At 33.4% G+C, this 15520-nt stretch overlaps 1 protein-coding gene across 1 annotated transcript; it reads left to right on the top strand.

The window, feature by feature from the left end:
• Positions 1 to 63: 63 nt before the first annotated feature.
• On the top strand, positions 64 to 13282 carry LOC145678260 (aminopeptidase N-like; the record flags this gene model as incomplete). Its single annotated transcript, XM_081748293.1, has 4 exons — positions 64 to 295; positions 10263 to 10462; positions 12116 to 12286; positions 13145 to 13282. Coding segments are annotated over exons 1-4 (659 nt in total), but the record flags the coding sequence as incomplete, so codon positions are not given.
• Between the last annotated feature and the right edge of the window lie 2238 nt (positions 13283 to 15520).

Below are 15520 nucleotides of genomic sequence, written 5' to 3'. Positions count from 1 at the left end.
TTTTATTATTATTATAGGATTTTATCGAGTGAACTATGATCTTCAAAACTGGGAATTATTATCTAACTATTTGAATTCAGACGAAGGGTTAAATATTCATGTGTTGAACCGAGCTCAACTATTGGATGATAGTTATGACTTGTGCATGGTTGGAATACTTAATACTACAACAGTACTTAATATCACTCGATATCTCAGCAAAGAGTTAGAATATGTCCCTTGGGCAGTAGCTATGCAAGCTATCAATTACTTTCAAACTTTCTTAAGAAGTACAGAGGCAGGGGAGGTATACAGGGTAAGTGAATGATGTTTAAGTAGTATTATATTTCAAAGATTTTATCGCTTCAAACGATGGATCTTTTCGTGTTATTGTGAAGATTATTCAATATTGTAAATATTGATGTCGAGGTTAGAGTTTACAGTCTAATAAAGTGGAGAAACCGGAAGTTTCGTTGCCTACTCCTTCACAGGATAGTCAAAACCTGAAAATAAAACTGTCGTTTTGTCGGTAGGAATATCCAGTTAATTGTGTTAGTGCTTTCATATTAAGGGAAACGTTCGTACCTAAAGTAATAGTATATCAAAAATTTAATGAAGAACCCACAAGTTTTGTTGCAGTTTTCACTTCATTATATCCAAAGAAAAGTCAGTATTCACAGAGTACCCTTTCTTCTGTGATGTGTATTAGCTTTCAGTCATTTCGTATTTACAATTGCTCGCTTGTGTCTGATATTAGGATTGGATGTTTTAAGATATTGCACAAATAGGATTTCTTATGGAAGAAATTTTATATGTCTTCTTGGAAATGTGCATAATAACTACACACATTTCCAAAAATATATTTAAACAAGAAAACCTTTGCCTGAAATATATTGGATCTTTTGTTCCAAAAATATAAAAAATAAGTTACAATTAAGAAAAAATAAATTTTGTTCGCCAAATTCGAAGTTCCTTTTTAGTAAACGTTTTATTGGAGGAGGACGAAAGTTTATAAAGAGGATTTTTTCTTGCTTTATTACGAAACTAGCTGTTAAATCCCGTTCTTCTCAGAAGTCAGATAAAATATCTATGTAAACGAACTGAACAACGAAAGAACGATTAAACATTTCAAAATTTGGATTAGTTTGTGAGAATGTACATACGACAAAGTAGATGTGTCTCCATGGGGTGACTTTAATAGTAAACACAGTGTATACTTGATACAACCATTAACTAACCTGTTTCTAAAAACAATAGAACTATCTACTACTAAATAGAAGCAAACAACACGAATGTAGACAAAATTATGGATTTCACACAAATATCGGTCATTTTTCATTATTTTTACATGACTTGGTACGCCTCGCACTTGCCCCCTACCCGCATACAGTGCTAGCTGAATTTGAAAGTCATCGCTAATTGAAGTGTCACCTGTCACCATTGAGCTCAGCGACCGTGAAAACTATGGATTTGAAACTAATATCGGTCATTTTGGATTCGTTTTACATGTCTCGGTATCCCTCCTCCCGGTGACCCCTGCCCGTAGCAGAATGGGGTGAATTTAGAAGTTAATGCGATCGGAGTTTTATTATTGATCTAAATTACCGCGAAAACTATGAATTTGACACTAATATATAAAGAGAAAACTTCATTCCTAATCATTGTCAATCGGAAAAAGGAAACTTCTAAATATTTGAAACTTGAATTAACATATGACCAAATTTTAATCTAACATTATACAACATTTACTCAAAATAGTCTTTGGAAGTAATGTATAGAAAAAGACGGACATAATGACAACCTCTGGACAGTTGTAGGCTGTATGCGGTGTCTATTTGTTCTTGCATTCTTAGTACTGAGGATTACTTCGCACTGTAGTCTTGAGTAATAAGATAATTTTTCCTTCCTACATAATGTCTACAAGATACCTCAAGTATAGGTGAATGCTGTAGAAGTCCCATTTATCACACTTCATTCACTACACACAAACTTCCTATTACTCAATTTTGATTGGTGGCTGAAACAAGTGCTTTTATTCTGATAATTGTGACATTGAATGCACAAGGGAATCATAAATACTTTTGATATTTGTGGAGTATTTCAACTTTAAGACCTCTAACTGAATCTTCTTTTAGTGCTTCAAAGATTCATGCCTTAGTATTACAAACCTTTTTTATACTAAGTGAGAAAACAATGAAAACTTTTTAATGTAATTAAGCGTTCTTTATAAAATTTGTCTATTTTCTTACTCTTTAAGTGATGTCACTTGATTTCCTTGTGTTCTGAATGCCCCAATTGTTTTACTGAATACCGTGTCACGAAAAAATAAATATTTTTTCCTTACATTGGAATATGTGTAAAACTGATTTTTCTGTGAGCGAAACAATAACTAGATACTATTTTCGAACTAGCAGCAGCACCTATTTTTATTGCATCAATGTCATACTTAATGATGTAGCATAAATATAAATTAGTTGCTGGAAGTTTAGATGCGCCTTGCAACGTGGAACCTAAACCGGACCTGGAACTTGATGTGAAAATACATAACAAATGTAAATGCAAATTTGAAGTTTTGTTTGAACTTTCCTTAGAATACGTATATGAATCAAAGTGAATTGATGAAAATTAAGCTCGATCCAAGTGCTAACTATGTTCAAAAGTCATTTCAGAGAGTTCAGTTGTTTTCCCATGATCATACAGACAACGCGTAAGTAAGTTTCATATATAGAGCGAAAATATAGAAATTACAAAATTTCTTCTTGGAAAGTGGAATTTTCGAAAACGTTAGAGCATATTTTTAAAAATGAAATGAGTTTTACGACCCACAGATATGCCGGCTAGGCTAAAGGGGACAGTGGTTATGAAAAATGAAGGAAATGGTGGAATGAAGAAAGTGGGAGGAAACGGGAGAACCCCCGAGTAAACCCACGCACACGGTGTTTAAGCACATTTTCACTTAAAGGACTTGTTAGATATTTATGAACTTTGAACTCTCTTTCTGTATATATTCTAACGAAAGTAACGTGATAAAGACCTGGCTTGAGAACAATCCTAATGATGTCCCAAAAATCAATTTCAAACGGATCTAATAATTCCTTTGATGATAAGACAGATTACGCCAATTAGAATGTGGGTAAAATAAATGTAGAAATTCCCCTTCCCCACATTAGAAGTGGTATCTTTTGAAACACTAGTATATGTGTTCACTGATCTTTTTCATGACAAATATTTACATCGAGTTTCATGTCCCTAACTTGAAGAGATCTAAGATATGCGGTTTTTGGCATAAATTGTAAAACCTCTTTCCCTCTTAGTAAAGGCGTCTTAATGAAAGTAAATATCGCAGATCGGCAATGTTCTTTTTTTTTTTTCGAACGACTCTCATTTTAAGCTTCTGAACTATCCCATACATAAGTGTTACAAGTCTTGTAGAACGGCTATGTCCGTTAGTTCACCAGTCCGTTCATCTGTCTGCCTGTCAACAGGCATCAGGGCAAGAAGTCCTATATCAAGAAGTGTTTTGTTTAATTCGATTCAGCATCTCAAGAATAGTTTCTATCTCCTCTGTCCGTCTATTTCAAACGAAAAAGGTTCAAATTCGCTATCTCTGGTTTCAACGTCTCTTGCCGTAGGACAAAAATGGTAAGAGGTAGCGGCAAACAGTGATTTCTATCGATTCCGTCTGAAGACGCTATACTGTCACCATCAGCAACACTATCAACTCCAAAAGTGGTTGAAATTTAGTACTACATCCGGTTTCAATACTTATTCTCATATAGCAATAAATAGTAAAAGGAATCGAAAAGTTCCTTGCAATCGATTTGGTGTTCCAGGTACTTGTTTCGTATTCTTGACTAACCAAACATTCAAACCGGAAATTGTCAAATCTTTACTGGTTTCCACTTTACAATACAAGTACAACAAAAATAATAATATGTAGCGACAACAGACTTTTTGCAATCATTTCAGAGTCTCAGAGAAACATATAATTATCATCTGTTACATTCTATCAGAACTGAAAGTGATTAAAATTTACCACTGTTTCAGGCTTTAATACTGATTTTAATGGAGCAAAATTTAAAAAAGATATGAATGAGCGTTTTCTTTCTAGGAACAGATTCAGCTTCCCAACAATAAGCTAAACGTCGTCAATTAAATACGCATAGTTTGGAAGTCTACCCTAGTTTCACACTTTGTGACAAAACTCGCTTTTTCGTTACGACGATCCTGACAAGGACGATTTCAATTTTTGTAGTAGACTAGTTGAAATGCTCGCTCTTGACACAGGAAAACTAGGTTATTGGAAAATATTTGAAAGTTATATTTGAGCATTCTCTCCCTCTTAGGATATGGATATGATTCAAAATGAGATGATAATATTTACGTCAATCCATATAAATAATTTGCTTCAAACACTTTCTCACTTCGGCTGTTTTTTTGAATAGGAAATGGAAAATTAAAATATTACAGAAATCAATCTCTTCATTCCAGTAAAATCGAAATTTTTGAAAGCGTCCCGAGTCTGATCTTTATCATTCCAATATAGTTTGAGATATACTGTATTTCTGGTATATATTTTAAAATACTCTCTTCTTTTAGGATACACATTTAAATACAAGTAACGTAATAAAATACTTGAACATAGCACTGTTATTTTCTTCCAATTAATTGTTTAGTTGTATTTATTTATTTGTTTTTTATTTATTATATACTAAGAAGAAAATCAGAATTCAAAATGCACGTCAAAAATAGAATATCTAACTAGACATTTAAATTATTAACATAAAATTCGGCATATATATATATATATATATATATATATATATATATATAGTATGGCGCTAAATTCGTTGTACAAAGGCAGAGGAGTGATTCCTGAGAGTAAAACAAACAAAAAAGTTCCAATAAACATAGGGCGTAAACTCCATCGTTTACGTGTTATAGGCTGCCGAAAACATGAAAAAATGAACTCTATAGGTCCATAGCTCCAAAACTATGGGATCTACTGTAGTCGGGTCAAGACTTCACTTAAAAGCTAGTATGTGCTCTATCCAAAAATACATGTTTTAGAATCCTAAGGTACTCACGCAACAATTTTTATGGAGGCCCGTGGAATCAAACGCCCTCTATAAAAATTGTTGCGGAAGCACCTCAGTATTCCGAAACATGCATTTTTGGATGGGACATATACTAGTTCCTAAGTGAAGTCTTGACCCGACTACGGTAGGTCCCATAGTTTTGGAGCTACGAACCTTAAAAATTCATTCTTTCATGTTTTTGGCAACCTATAACACGTAAACGATGGGGTTTTCTTCCTATGTTTATTGGAACTTTTTTGTTTGTTTTACTCTCAGGAATCACTCCTCTGCCTTTGTACAATGAATTTAGCGCCATACTATATATATATATATATATATATATATATATATATATATATATGGAAGGGGCAATTTTGTTAATACTTTTACTCACATTGAAATGAAATACTGTCTCATGATGGAACAAGATCTGAAGTGATTGAATTGAATTTTGTAATGTAGTTCAGCTCAGCTCAGATATGGCTTTTGTCATGTCAGCTTCACTAAAATGCATATCCAGAGACGTATTGGCTTCAAAAGTTATGCCAAAAGATAGAGTATTTTGTGAGCCCCTAATTTAGGAAGATAAAGCCTGGTATATAAACTCCTATTTAAAATTCGGTGGTCACTTGTACCAACTTCCAATTTGGAAAATTCTACTTTTAGGAGAAAAATGGCAATTTCTATAATTTCTATAATCGCAATTTCTTTAATTTCTATGTTTCCTGCCCCACTACTGGAAGGATAAATTCATTTGAAGTAATTATTGAAGAATTAGCACTTAAGTCAAGATTAATTTTCATTACTTGATATCAATTCAAAGATGCATCCTATAACTAGGGAGGAAGTCCGAGAAACGTCCCAAATATTTTGCAATTTAATCTGCTCTTCCTGTGCGGTGAACACACGTTTCTGCTATTAAATAAATGAACATATATAAAAAAATCCACATTTCTCTCAAACAGTAAGCGTCAGTTAATTTACAAACATGAAATACATTCTTAATATCTAGATTATAGCCTACTATTTCTTATTTTAGCTGTATTTATTTTACCTGTCTCAAATGGTATACATATATTGAATCCAACTTTATGTTGCTAAGTTCAGCTCCCTCGTGCTAAACAGTTGATATACTCGCCTTTTTCATGGGAGAGCCGGTTTCGACTCCCGGCGGGAGCTTACGGAGTTCGGATTCTACGGTAAGCTGTAGGTCCATATAGCCTTATTGTTGGAATGGACGCTAAACCCAAAACCAAATGAAATCAATTTACTAAGTAAATTACAAATAAGTCAAGAATGCATATGTCATTGATTTGACTGCCAGGAGAATCTTCTCAGGAATGATGAAATTAAACTTTGGTATAACAAAAAGTACTCAGCCGATCGAGACCAAATCGAGTACATAAAAAGAGATTAAAAGGTGCTAGGTTTGAGAGGACGTTTCTGAATACAGTTTAAGAGGATAACGATACGAAAAAATAGGAAAAAGAAGAAAGTTGGAGATAGATGGCCTCAATCTAAAATTGTGGATTTTTCCAATTGCCCAAGCTACTTGGTCACAACAATCTTAGGGCACCGAATGCCAAATGAGAAAAGAACTTTTCCGCTTCAGCGGGCAGTTTCCTTGGAGCATCACTAAATATGTATCATAAACGCGGAGATGGGTTTTAAATTTTATACCATAAATAAAGTATTTCAAAAGATACTCATGTTAGGTATATGAAAATTGGTGTCTAAACACATCTTAAAATAAATGGCTAGATGCGTGAGCTTTTTCAAGGGTTCATCATCTTCAAGAAAAAGGTACAGAGTAATTTCTATAACACTTCCTAACATACAAATATGAATCTAAGTTTTATTTCCCCTTGATATTGAATATGGATGAACTATTGAAGACGAAGTTTGGAAAATTTTTACAACAATGCTGGAGTAGTGATTTCATTACATCAGTTTCACTAAAATGTATGTTTTAAAGGGGGAGGAGATTTAAAATCCAAGGAAAAAGTGGAGTATCCTACCAGTTCGTCACTTTAGGAACTTGAAAGTAGGTGTATAAACTTGTCATTGAAATAAAGATGTTTCATTGTTTCCGAAAGTTTAGCTTCTAAAAGAAGAATGAGCAATTTATAAATAAATAAATTAATGTTGCCTGCCTCATCATAACGCAGTTATGGTTTCAGGGGTGTCCTAGGAAAAATATCACTCCCTCCTCACCGAGGTAAACTTCGATTACGGTCAATTAGGTTTAGCAATATTTTTGCAATATTACTTTCATCTCCAGTGTTTGAAATTAACCCCTAAGGAATGACATTGTTTTTAAAATTGTGACAAAAACGCAGTATCTTCCATATTTCTTAAGTTAAACAGATGTAAGTTTGTACTTAAACACCTTTCAAAAGTAAAATGACACTTGAACGTAAGATAGTTTAAACCATGTTAGGTAATTAGGAATTTAAGGTTGTATTTAAAAGTTTGATTCAAACAGAGGCTACTTGGGTCATTTATTGGTTGATTAGAATGTAAGCATGATAAGCTTCTTATGGAGACTATGTCGAAAGTGAGTGACGTCGAATAGACTTAGGTATTGGTCTTGCCCTAGTGATGGAGGAGTTTCTATTTGAATCAGAATGCGTTTGGGTTCGATCCCCTGTGTATGTATTTATTAGCACAATCAGGTGCTGAAAATGATTACATTTTTTCTCACTGCAACCTTCATGAAGGAAAGTGTGAGAGTAACTGTTAACCTAAGTCATCATTCTTTGAGTGTAAGAAAATTTGGTCAGAGCCGTGGAGTGAAGACTGACAACCTAACCCAAAGACGAACCTATCCTGAATATATATTTTAGACAGATTCCTTATCCTCTTCAGTCCATAGGTGCACATATGTGCACCTCTGGTTTTTATTTATTTATTTATTCATTTTTTGCTTCTAATCTGATTCTTGTATCGTAGTAGAAACTGCTTTGTAACGTTTGTGTATCTCCCATCTGTGTTTATTACTAATCTTATTAATTAGATGGCAATCAACAACGATCATATTTCAAGCGGTAGTCACAAAATTGTGGCCGCTTAGAGGCAGGACTCTAGAGGTTACGGTAGACTTAATTTGGAGTCTCAGATTCAGGATTAGGTCAGACTGTGTCTTGTGAGTCAAGATTTAGTCTTTGAAATGTAAGAAGTACTGGCCAGAGTTGAGTGATTACTGTAACCCGTATTTCCCCAGGTTCCTTCTAAATTGGTGAGAATTTTAATAATTAATTAATTACGAAAATTAGAAGTTAACTTGAATTCTTCCTTTCTCCATTAGTTATTGGGGAAAGACAAGCAGGAGATTTGGATGCATATAGGGCCGAAGTGGCGTCCTGAGATTCTAGCCACTAACCCAACTCCTAAATTTGAATATTTAATTGCAATAAATAATTAATCTCCATATCAATTTCTCGAACTTTTCATTTAATTTCTTTGATATGAATCAATCCTAGACATAACGAGCATGTATTTACTTTTGGACATATAGATATACAGTATATTTATTACCATATGGTTGTTAATGCAAAAATTTTCGTAATTTTAAATTTATTTGAAAGAAAATAATAGTATATTTCTCGAGAGATCGAAAGAAGAAGTTTCATATTTATTGGAGAATTGAAGGTACTAAGTAACTTCACGTCAAGTGGGGGGCTGAGCTAAATATATATATATATATATATATATATATATATATATATATATATATATATATATATATATATATATATATATATATATATTATTTCAGTAATATAGCCTAGAGCTGAGAGAGCTCGGACAGCAGAGTAGAGAATATACCGTTCTTTCGGACAGAAATACGTAAGATTATTTTTTTAAAATTTTTTTTTCTTGTATATTTTATTATATTTTCTATATGTTACTTACAAAGACTATTTGGTCCATACAATGATATTATTATTTCCATTCTTATGTTTCCAGAAACTAAAATCTTGCATTCCGTTTCAAAACGTTGTGCATGTAACCATACTTATAATTAGAATAAATTTACATTAAAATAATTTTTCAAGATATTGTGCATCAAAGAAATTAACAACGTTAATTACTTATTTATAGTAAAGTTAAAATCATATTGTATAACAAAACTACATAAACAGTTGTAGTTACCATACCTGACACGTGATAAATAGGAAAATATTGTTTTATTAAAGATTGTTGACAAGTTGTTTGAAGCTTTATTAAGTTTAATTTTCGCGTCATGGCAATGAAGCTTTATGTTTTATATAAAATTCTTGATCATTTCAAATACTTTCAAAGACAAAACTTTACATATTTGCCCATGCTCAAATTGTCAAGCATGAAATTACAAGCATAATATTACCTTTTTAGAATAAATGAGACATTTTTATTGGAATATCATGTACTAGATGTAAAAGAAATAACACAGCATATGAGGCGTGAACTACTAATAATCTCAAAAACTAGACAACAAAAGATTACATGCCAACCAAGTACATCACAACGGCATGTTTATGAACTACTTCTTGGGAAACACATATAAATTAATAGGGATAGTTGGTGATGGCTTCCCATATTATGTCTTTTTTTGTGTATATTACTTTTATCTAGTCCTTTGTTTACTTTTAAATGAATAAATACGCACCCAAACTGAAAGCGTGCCAAATGTACGGTAATTTGCATTACTAGCTAATACTAATTAACTAACATTACCAACTAATACGCATATTTCTGATAAATCATATAATTCTCTCTCTCTAAATTTTTCACGTTTATGAAAACGAAACTTTCGCATATTTCTATCCGATTATAAATCAATTATTTTATAAAAATATTCAAATACTTTTTCGAAATATGAATTTTCTTCTTCCGCACACTTATTAGATTAGATTATAATCCCAATTGCTGAGCAGTAATACGGTAAAACACATAAATTGCAACCTACTACTGAGTGTTACAATTTGAGAAACACTTTCGCTATTAAGTCTAAAAGCTGGAAGGTAAGTTTCGTTTGCCGTTTAACGACATGTTTACTATCGGGTTCAATTAGCTTATGAATCACCTTTAATATAATACTGATAACATTTGCAAAGACTTCGTAGCTAAGATATTCAATGTGGATATAATAATAATAATAATAATAATAATAATAATAATAATAATAATAATAATAATAATAATATGTTTTTCCTGTCTTAGAGTTACGTTCTCCACCTTCTTGAAGCAGTATACGATGACGTTGGCTTTGACGATGTAGAGGGTGAAGAAGGCGCCACAACTCTAACTAGAGCTCTAATAGTTCAAACCCTAAATAATTTTGGAAACAACGACACAGCCGAAAGGTCTTTAGAGGCTTTCAGACAGTGGATGAATTCTCCAAATCCAGATAAAAATAACCCGTAAGTTGAATGTTTCCATATTCTATGAACTACTAAATATGACGATATAACGCTTTGTTTATTTAATTCAGAAGAATTGTTTAAAGAAACGGAACTTTCTTGTCTTCTGAAACATGTTACTGAAACTCAAAGTTCAGTCTCAATGTTTCTAATGTTCTTTTAAGGATATATTTAATGGTAGATATGCATATAAATAATAATCGCTACTGTGTCCTTGAGTATGGTGTAATCACAGTTGATTTATATTCTTTAGTGAAGTTTTGAAAAGTTAGAAACATAGCGAGTGAAATGTGTCCTGAGTTTGTTTTAGCAGAAGTAAATAATCTTGCACAAATTTGAATTACACTTAAATTATCCTATAATCTGTAAAACCCTAGCACTAATGACATTTGTGTGATAAAAAAAAACAAAGAACAACATAGCAAGTGTCAAATCGATAAAATCGTTTTCAAGGATATCGATAATAAATCAGAATTAAGATACAAATTGCTTATAAATCACCTTCAGTTTATTTTTAAAATTTCAAAATTTGATTTCATAGAGCTCACCTTGAATACTTAATAATACTTAATGAAACTTTCTATATTTCCAATTATAAGAATAAAACATGCCAAGGTTTGCTACGTTAAGCTAACTTCTAATTGTAAACCGTCACGTTGATAGATTTTGTTTTATTTAAATCTTCAAACTCACTCTAGTTTAACGAGTCTGCCATTATTTACAGCTACACTTTCAATTTATCTAATAGAGATCCGTACCTCTTAGGTTCCAGAAGGTAGATATAAGCCCTTTAATTGCAGACGAGATCACTTCGATCTAGAAGATTGATAAACTGTTTTAATTTCATGAATGCCGAGTTTTCTCTGACGTATGGGCTAGGACAAGACGTTCTTCTCGTGTAATTATTTGCCTAAGAAACGTGCACGTATAACGCAGATAACTCTACAGTGAGATAGGTATCCTCGTAGGCATGTGATCAGAAGATCGTTAATGAGGCAATCACCTTGCTGAAACGTTGTGGTATATCAGAATATCATAATTCATTTGATATGCTCTTGTATGACCAGTACTAAGATTCCAGACAATCTCATTAACAGTCCGCCTGTTATTCACTTGAATAAGTTCTGTCACCTATACGATATATTCGGCACTAATAGATAGATGTCAATGACCACCTCGTGCAATAATTGCCAACAACGTTTTCACGTCAACCTTTCTGTCTGTCTACCGTTCTGTCTAAACCAATGTCTTATTATTTGCACAAAGATGACTTAAAAACTGAAAGATGTATAATCATATGTGGAATAGTTGACATTACTTTTCGCGTGCTCATTCAATATGTATTATTTCCCACACCTCCATTCTTATCCAGAATTGCCACAAAACACCATCTTCCATTATCGTGAGGGAAGCTTTCTTTCTACATGTTAGTTCCTCAATCTATGATACCGTCACTATGCATAAAATAAAGAAATAATATCACTTTAGGACTAATGGATGTATCTAGTATATAACATTAAGAAGACAAAATCGAAATCCAATACGCAGAAACAAAAATATATCCTTAGAAATATCATCTATTCATATGTACTTAAGAATTCGTGCAATTGGTCACAAACATGATCTTACTGTTCGTTTATTTTTTCCTTTAAGTATATCACCGAACCTGAGACAAACTATTTACCGTACTGCCGTCCGTGAAGGTGGAGTAGAAGAATGGAATTTTATATTTGAACGCTTGAGTACAACTGATCCACTAACTTCAACATTCCTTACGTTGTTGTCAGTTTTAGCACAGACACAGAATGTCTCCATAATTAACAGGTAAGTACAAATAATGAATTTATATGTTAAGTCTTCATTAAGATGTGCAATGTAATAAAATACGACAGCGTTAAATTGTAGTTGTCAATAAGTTAACATTTTATTTCCTTAAAGACAATATAGAATTATATACATAGTCAGATAATTATGCTATTTTGTAAAATTACATGCGACAAATTATCAAACATTATATTATTTCGTAGTTATTAATCCCGATCCTGGTTTAACAGAACATATATGTTTGATAGTAAAATAGCACGAATTCATGTCAATGTAATGATCTACTGTTATACCAAGCAATCATTGTTTGTTATAATACGTGTTTATTTTTGTAATATGCAGAATTATTATTTTACAATAATAAAATACTATAACATTTTACCAACGGTTAGTGTTAATTCACGTGCAGTGTATTGAAATTAATGACTATATTTTATTTGAGTATACCTTGAGTATAGACAAAATTCTCTGCTAGCAAACTGTAATTAGTCTTAAAAACAGATTATTGCAATAAATTATTACAATTTTCTGGAGCAAATTGTTACGCCTAATCTCGCATGCATAGAATATTAAATTCACTAGCTCCCATGTTTAGCAGTTTTGAAGTACCCATTTTAAAATGTTTCAACTAAGTAACTACATATATAAAGTGTACTTAAATTTTTATTTTCCATCAAATACTTGTAGAAAGGTTACAATGCTCTAAATCTATGAAGTAAGTTTTTTTCTACGTAAAACAATGAATATGAGTTTGCATGATAGTTACTACATATTAATGGAAACATTAATATTTAGAATTATTGGTTTCTAATATTAATCACTTGCACAAACATGTTAACATTGTGTAATTTGTTACAGTTTTCTTGAAATGACGATAACGGAGGGTAATGTTCTAACAGATTATTTCCAAATTGTGGTCGGTTTATTGGTTCAAAATGACGTTGGCTTGTCTGCATCATTTGATTTCATTTCTCATAATCTTGATGAAATAGTGAGGTAAGTGATATTGATTTGTTTTTACAAGCTTTTGTTTGTTGTGAGGAAAAGATGTTTGGGGACGAAACGTTACAATTTCTGGAGATCGAATTGTTAAGGTGAAATGTTTTAGAATTATGGTCACTTCCTTTACTCGTTTGATTATAATATTGCTTGTTACGATAATAGTTCCCATTGTCCTTTGTGTTTCTAAATTGCTTACTTCTGTTTGCTTGTTTTTGTTGTTGTAAGCCTTATTTCCCGATGACTGTGTGTTTCGTTAACCTTCCAATTTGCAATGCTCATTTCTCTGCTTGTTGTTACAATTGATCAATCTTAATTGTGTCAATATTATCTGAAACATGCTGTTATTTTGTGCTGATTCTTGTTTTATCTTTGGTGAAGTATTCCTTTCTTGCTCATACGAGTTTTCGTTCAGCTGTTTCATTAGCAGTCGGAATCTGAATATTCAGTGGCTTGTTTGTTTCTTAACTTTGAGATTCCAGATTTCTAAGATTACAAATTACTTGTTTCTCGTTGTATTCGTCGTGTTACCTTTGCTTTTCTTCAATTTTTACCAAAGGCGAAAGTAATTCTGCAACACTTTTAAGCGTTTGCCTTCCTACCAGTTCTACAAATATACCTGTAAATCAGAAACTGTAAAAGCGATAACCAATCGTCGGTTCTGCTAAAATATCATCAAAGCGTTTGATTAATGATAATAACATATATTAAAGAAAATTAGTCACCGATCATCTGGACGTTTGTTTCCTTAATTGATCTTCTATATCCAAGTAAATCGTGGATTTTGCAAACTCTTTAATGATAAAAGTCCATAACTGATAATATGATATCTTATAAATGTCTCTACGCTCAAAACATATCTGCAACCATTTTCGAAAATTTCGTCTAAAAGCTAAAGGTAACTTAAGAACTGCTATTGGAAATATCATCATACTCATCAAAATAGCTTCTTATATCATCCCCTGTTCTTACATCATAGCGAGAGAGTGTATTTGTTTCTGTAGATATTTGTACTTGAATGTTTCTTGCTTTCTAAGAACTGGTCTAGGAATTAATTCGTGCGGGTGGACAAGAGATGGCGCAACGAACGGAGCGTCCTACAGTTCCGTGTATCCACACATGTGTTGCAAACCCCTGTCATCGCGTATCGTTCGTAGTATAGGGCAGTGGATTAAAGCGTCAACAACACCAGTTTGTAGTTAAGTGAACATGGCGCAATTTGTGCCTGATAAAGTGTTTTTGCGGGGTGTCCTGCTGCATTACTTTAACATGCAGAAAAGTGCGACTGAAAGTCATCGTATTTTGGTGGAAGTGTATGGTGACCACGCTCTAGCTGAGCGAACGTGTCAGAAGTGGTTTGCACGGTTTAGAAGTGGTGATTTCGGCTTGGCAGACCAAGAGCGAGCTGGACAGCCAAAAAAATTTCAAGACGAAGAATTGACAGCATTGCTCGAGCAGGATTCGTGTCAAACGCAGGAACAACTTGCAGCAGCATTAGGCGTTGATCAAACAACAGTCTCCAAACGCTTGAAAGCCATGGGAATGATTCAAAAGATGTCACATTGGGTTCCACATGAATTGAAAGACAGAGACGTTGAAAGACGAAAAACCATTTGCGAATTGCTGCTTCAACGACAGAGCAGAAAGGGGTTTCTGCATCGAATTATTACGGGTGATGAGAAGCGGATCCATTACGAGAACCCTAAACGAAAAAAGGCCTGGGTGAAACCAGGTGAACCAGGTCCATCACAACCAAAACGAGATATTCACTGTGCAAAGGTTATGCTGTGCATATGGTGGGATATGAAAGGTGTGGTGCACTATGAGCTGCTGCAACCGGGTGAAACTAAGAATGGAGAACGTTATCGACGACAATTAATGCGTTTGAAGCAAGCTCTGGCCAGAACACGACCAGAATGGGAGAACAGACATGATACACTTATTGTTCAACATGATAACGCTCGCCCACATGTCGCAAAACCGGTCAAAACCTATTTAGAAAATGTCGGATGGGAAGTTTTACCCCACCCGCCGTATTCACCAGACGTTGCTCCTTCGGACTACTACTTGTTCGATTGCATGAACTACGATTTGATTGGACAGCGGTTTACTTCTTCAGAAGATATCGAAACATGGGTCTCTGACTGGATCGCTTCCAAGGATGAGGACTTCTTTCGCCACGGAATCCGTACATTGCCTGACAGATGGGCGAAAGTGGTGGCTAGCGATGGACAA

Source organism: Thermobia domestica, unplaced genomic scaffold (genome assembly GCF_964235325.1).
Source record: "Thermobia domestica unplaced genomic scaffold, izTheDome1.hap1.1 HAP1_SCAFFOLD_2239, whole genome shotgun sequence".
Taxonomy (NCBI): Eukaryota; Metazoa; Arthropoda; class Insecta; order Zygentoma; family Lepismatidae; genus Thermobia; species Thermobia domestica.
The sequence above is the reverse complement of the archived record's forward strand: the minus strand, read 5'-3'. Positions and strand labels throughout refer to the sequence as shown.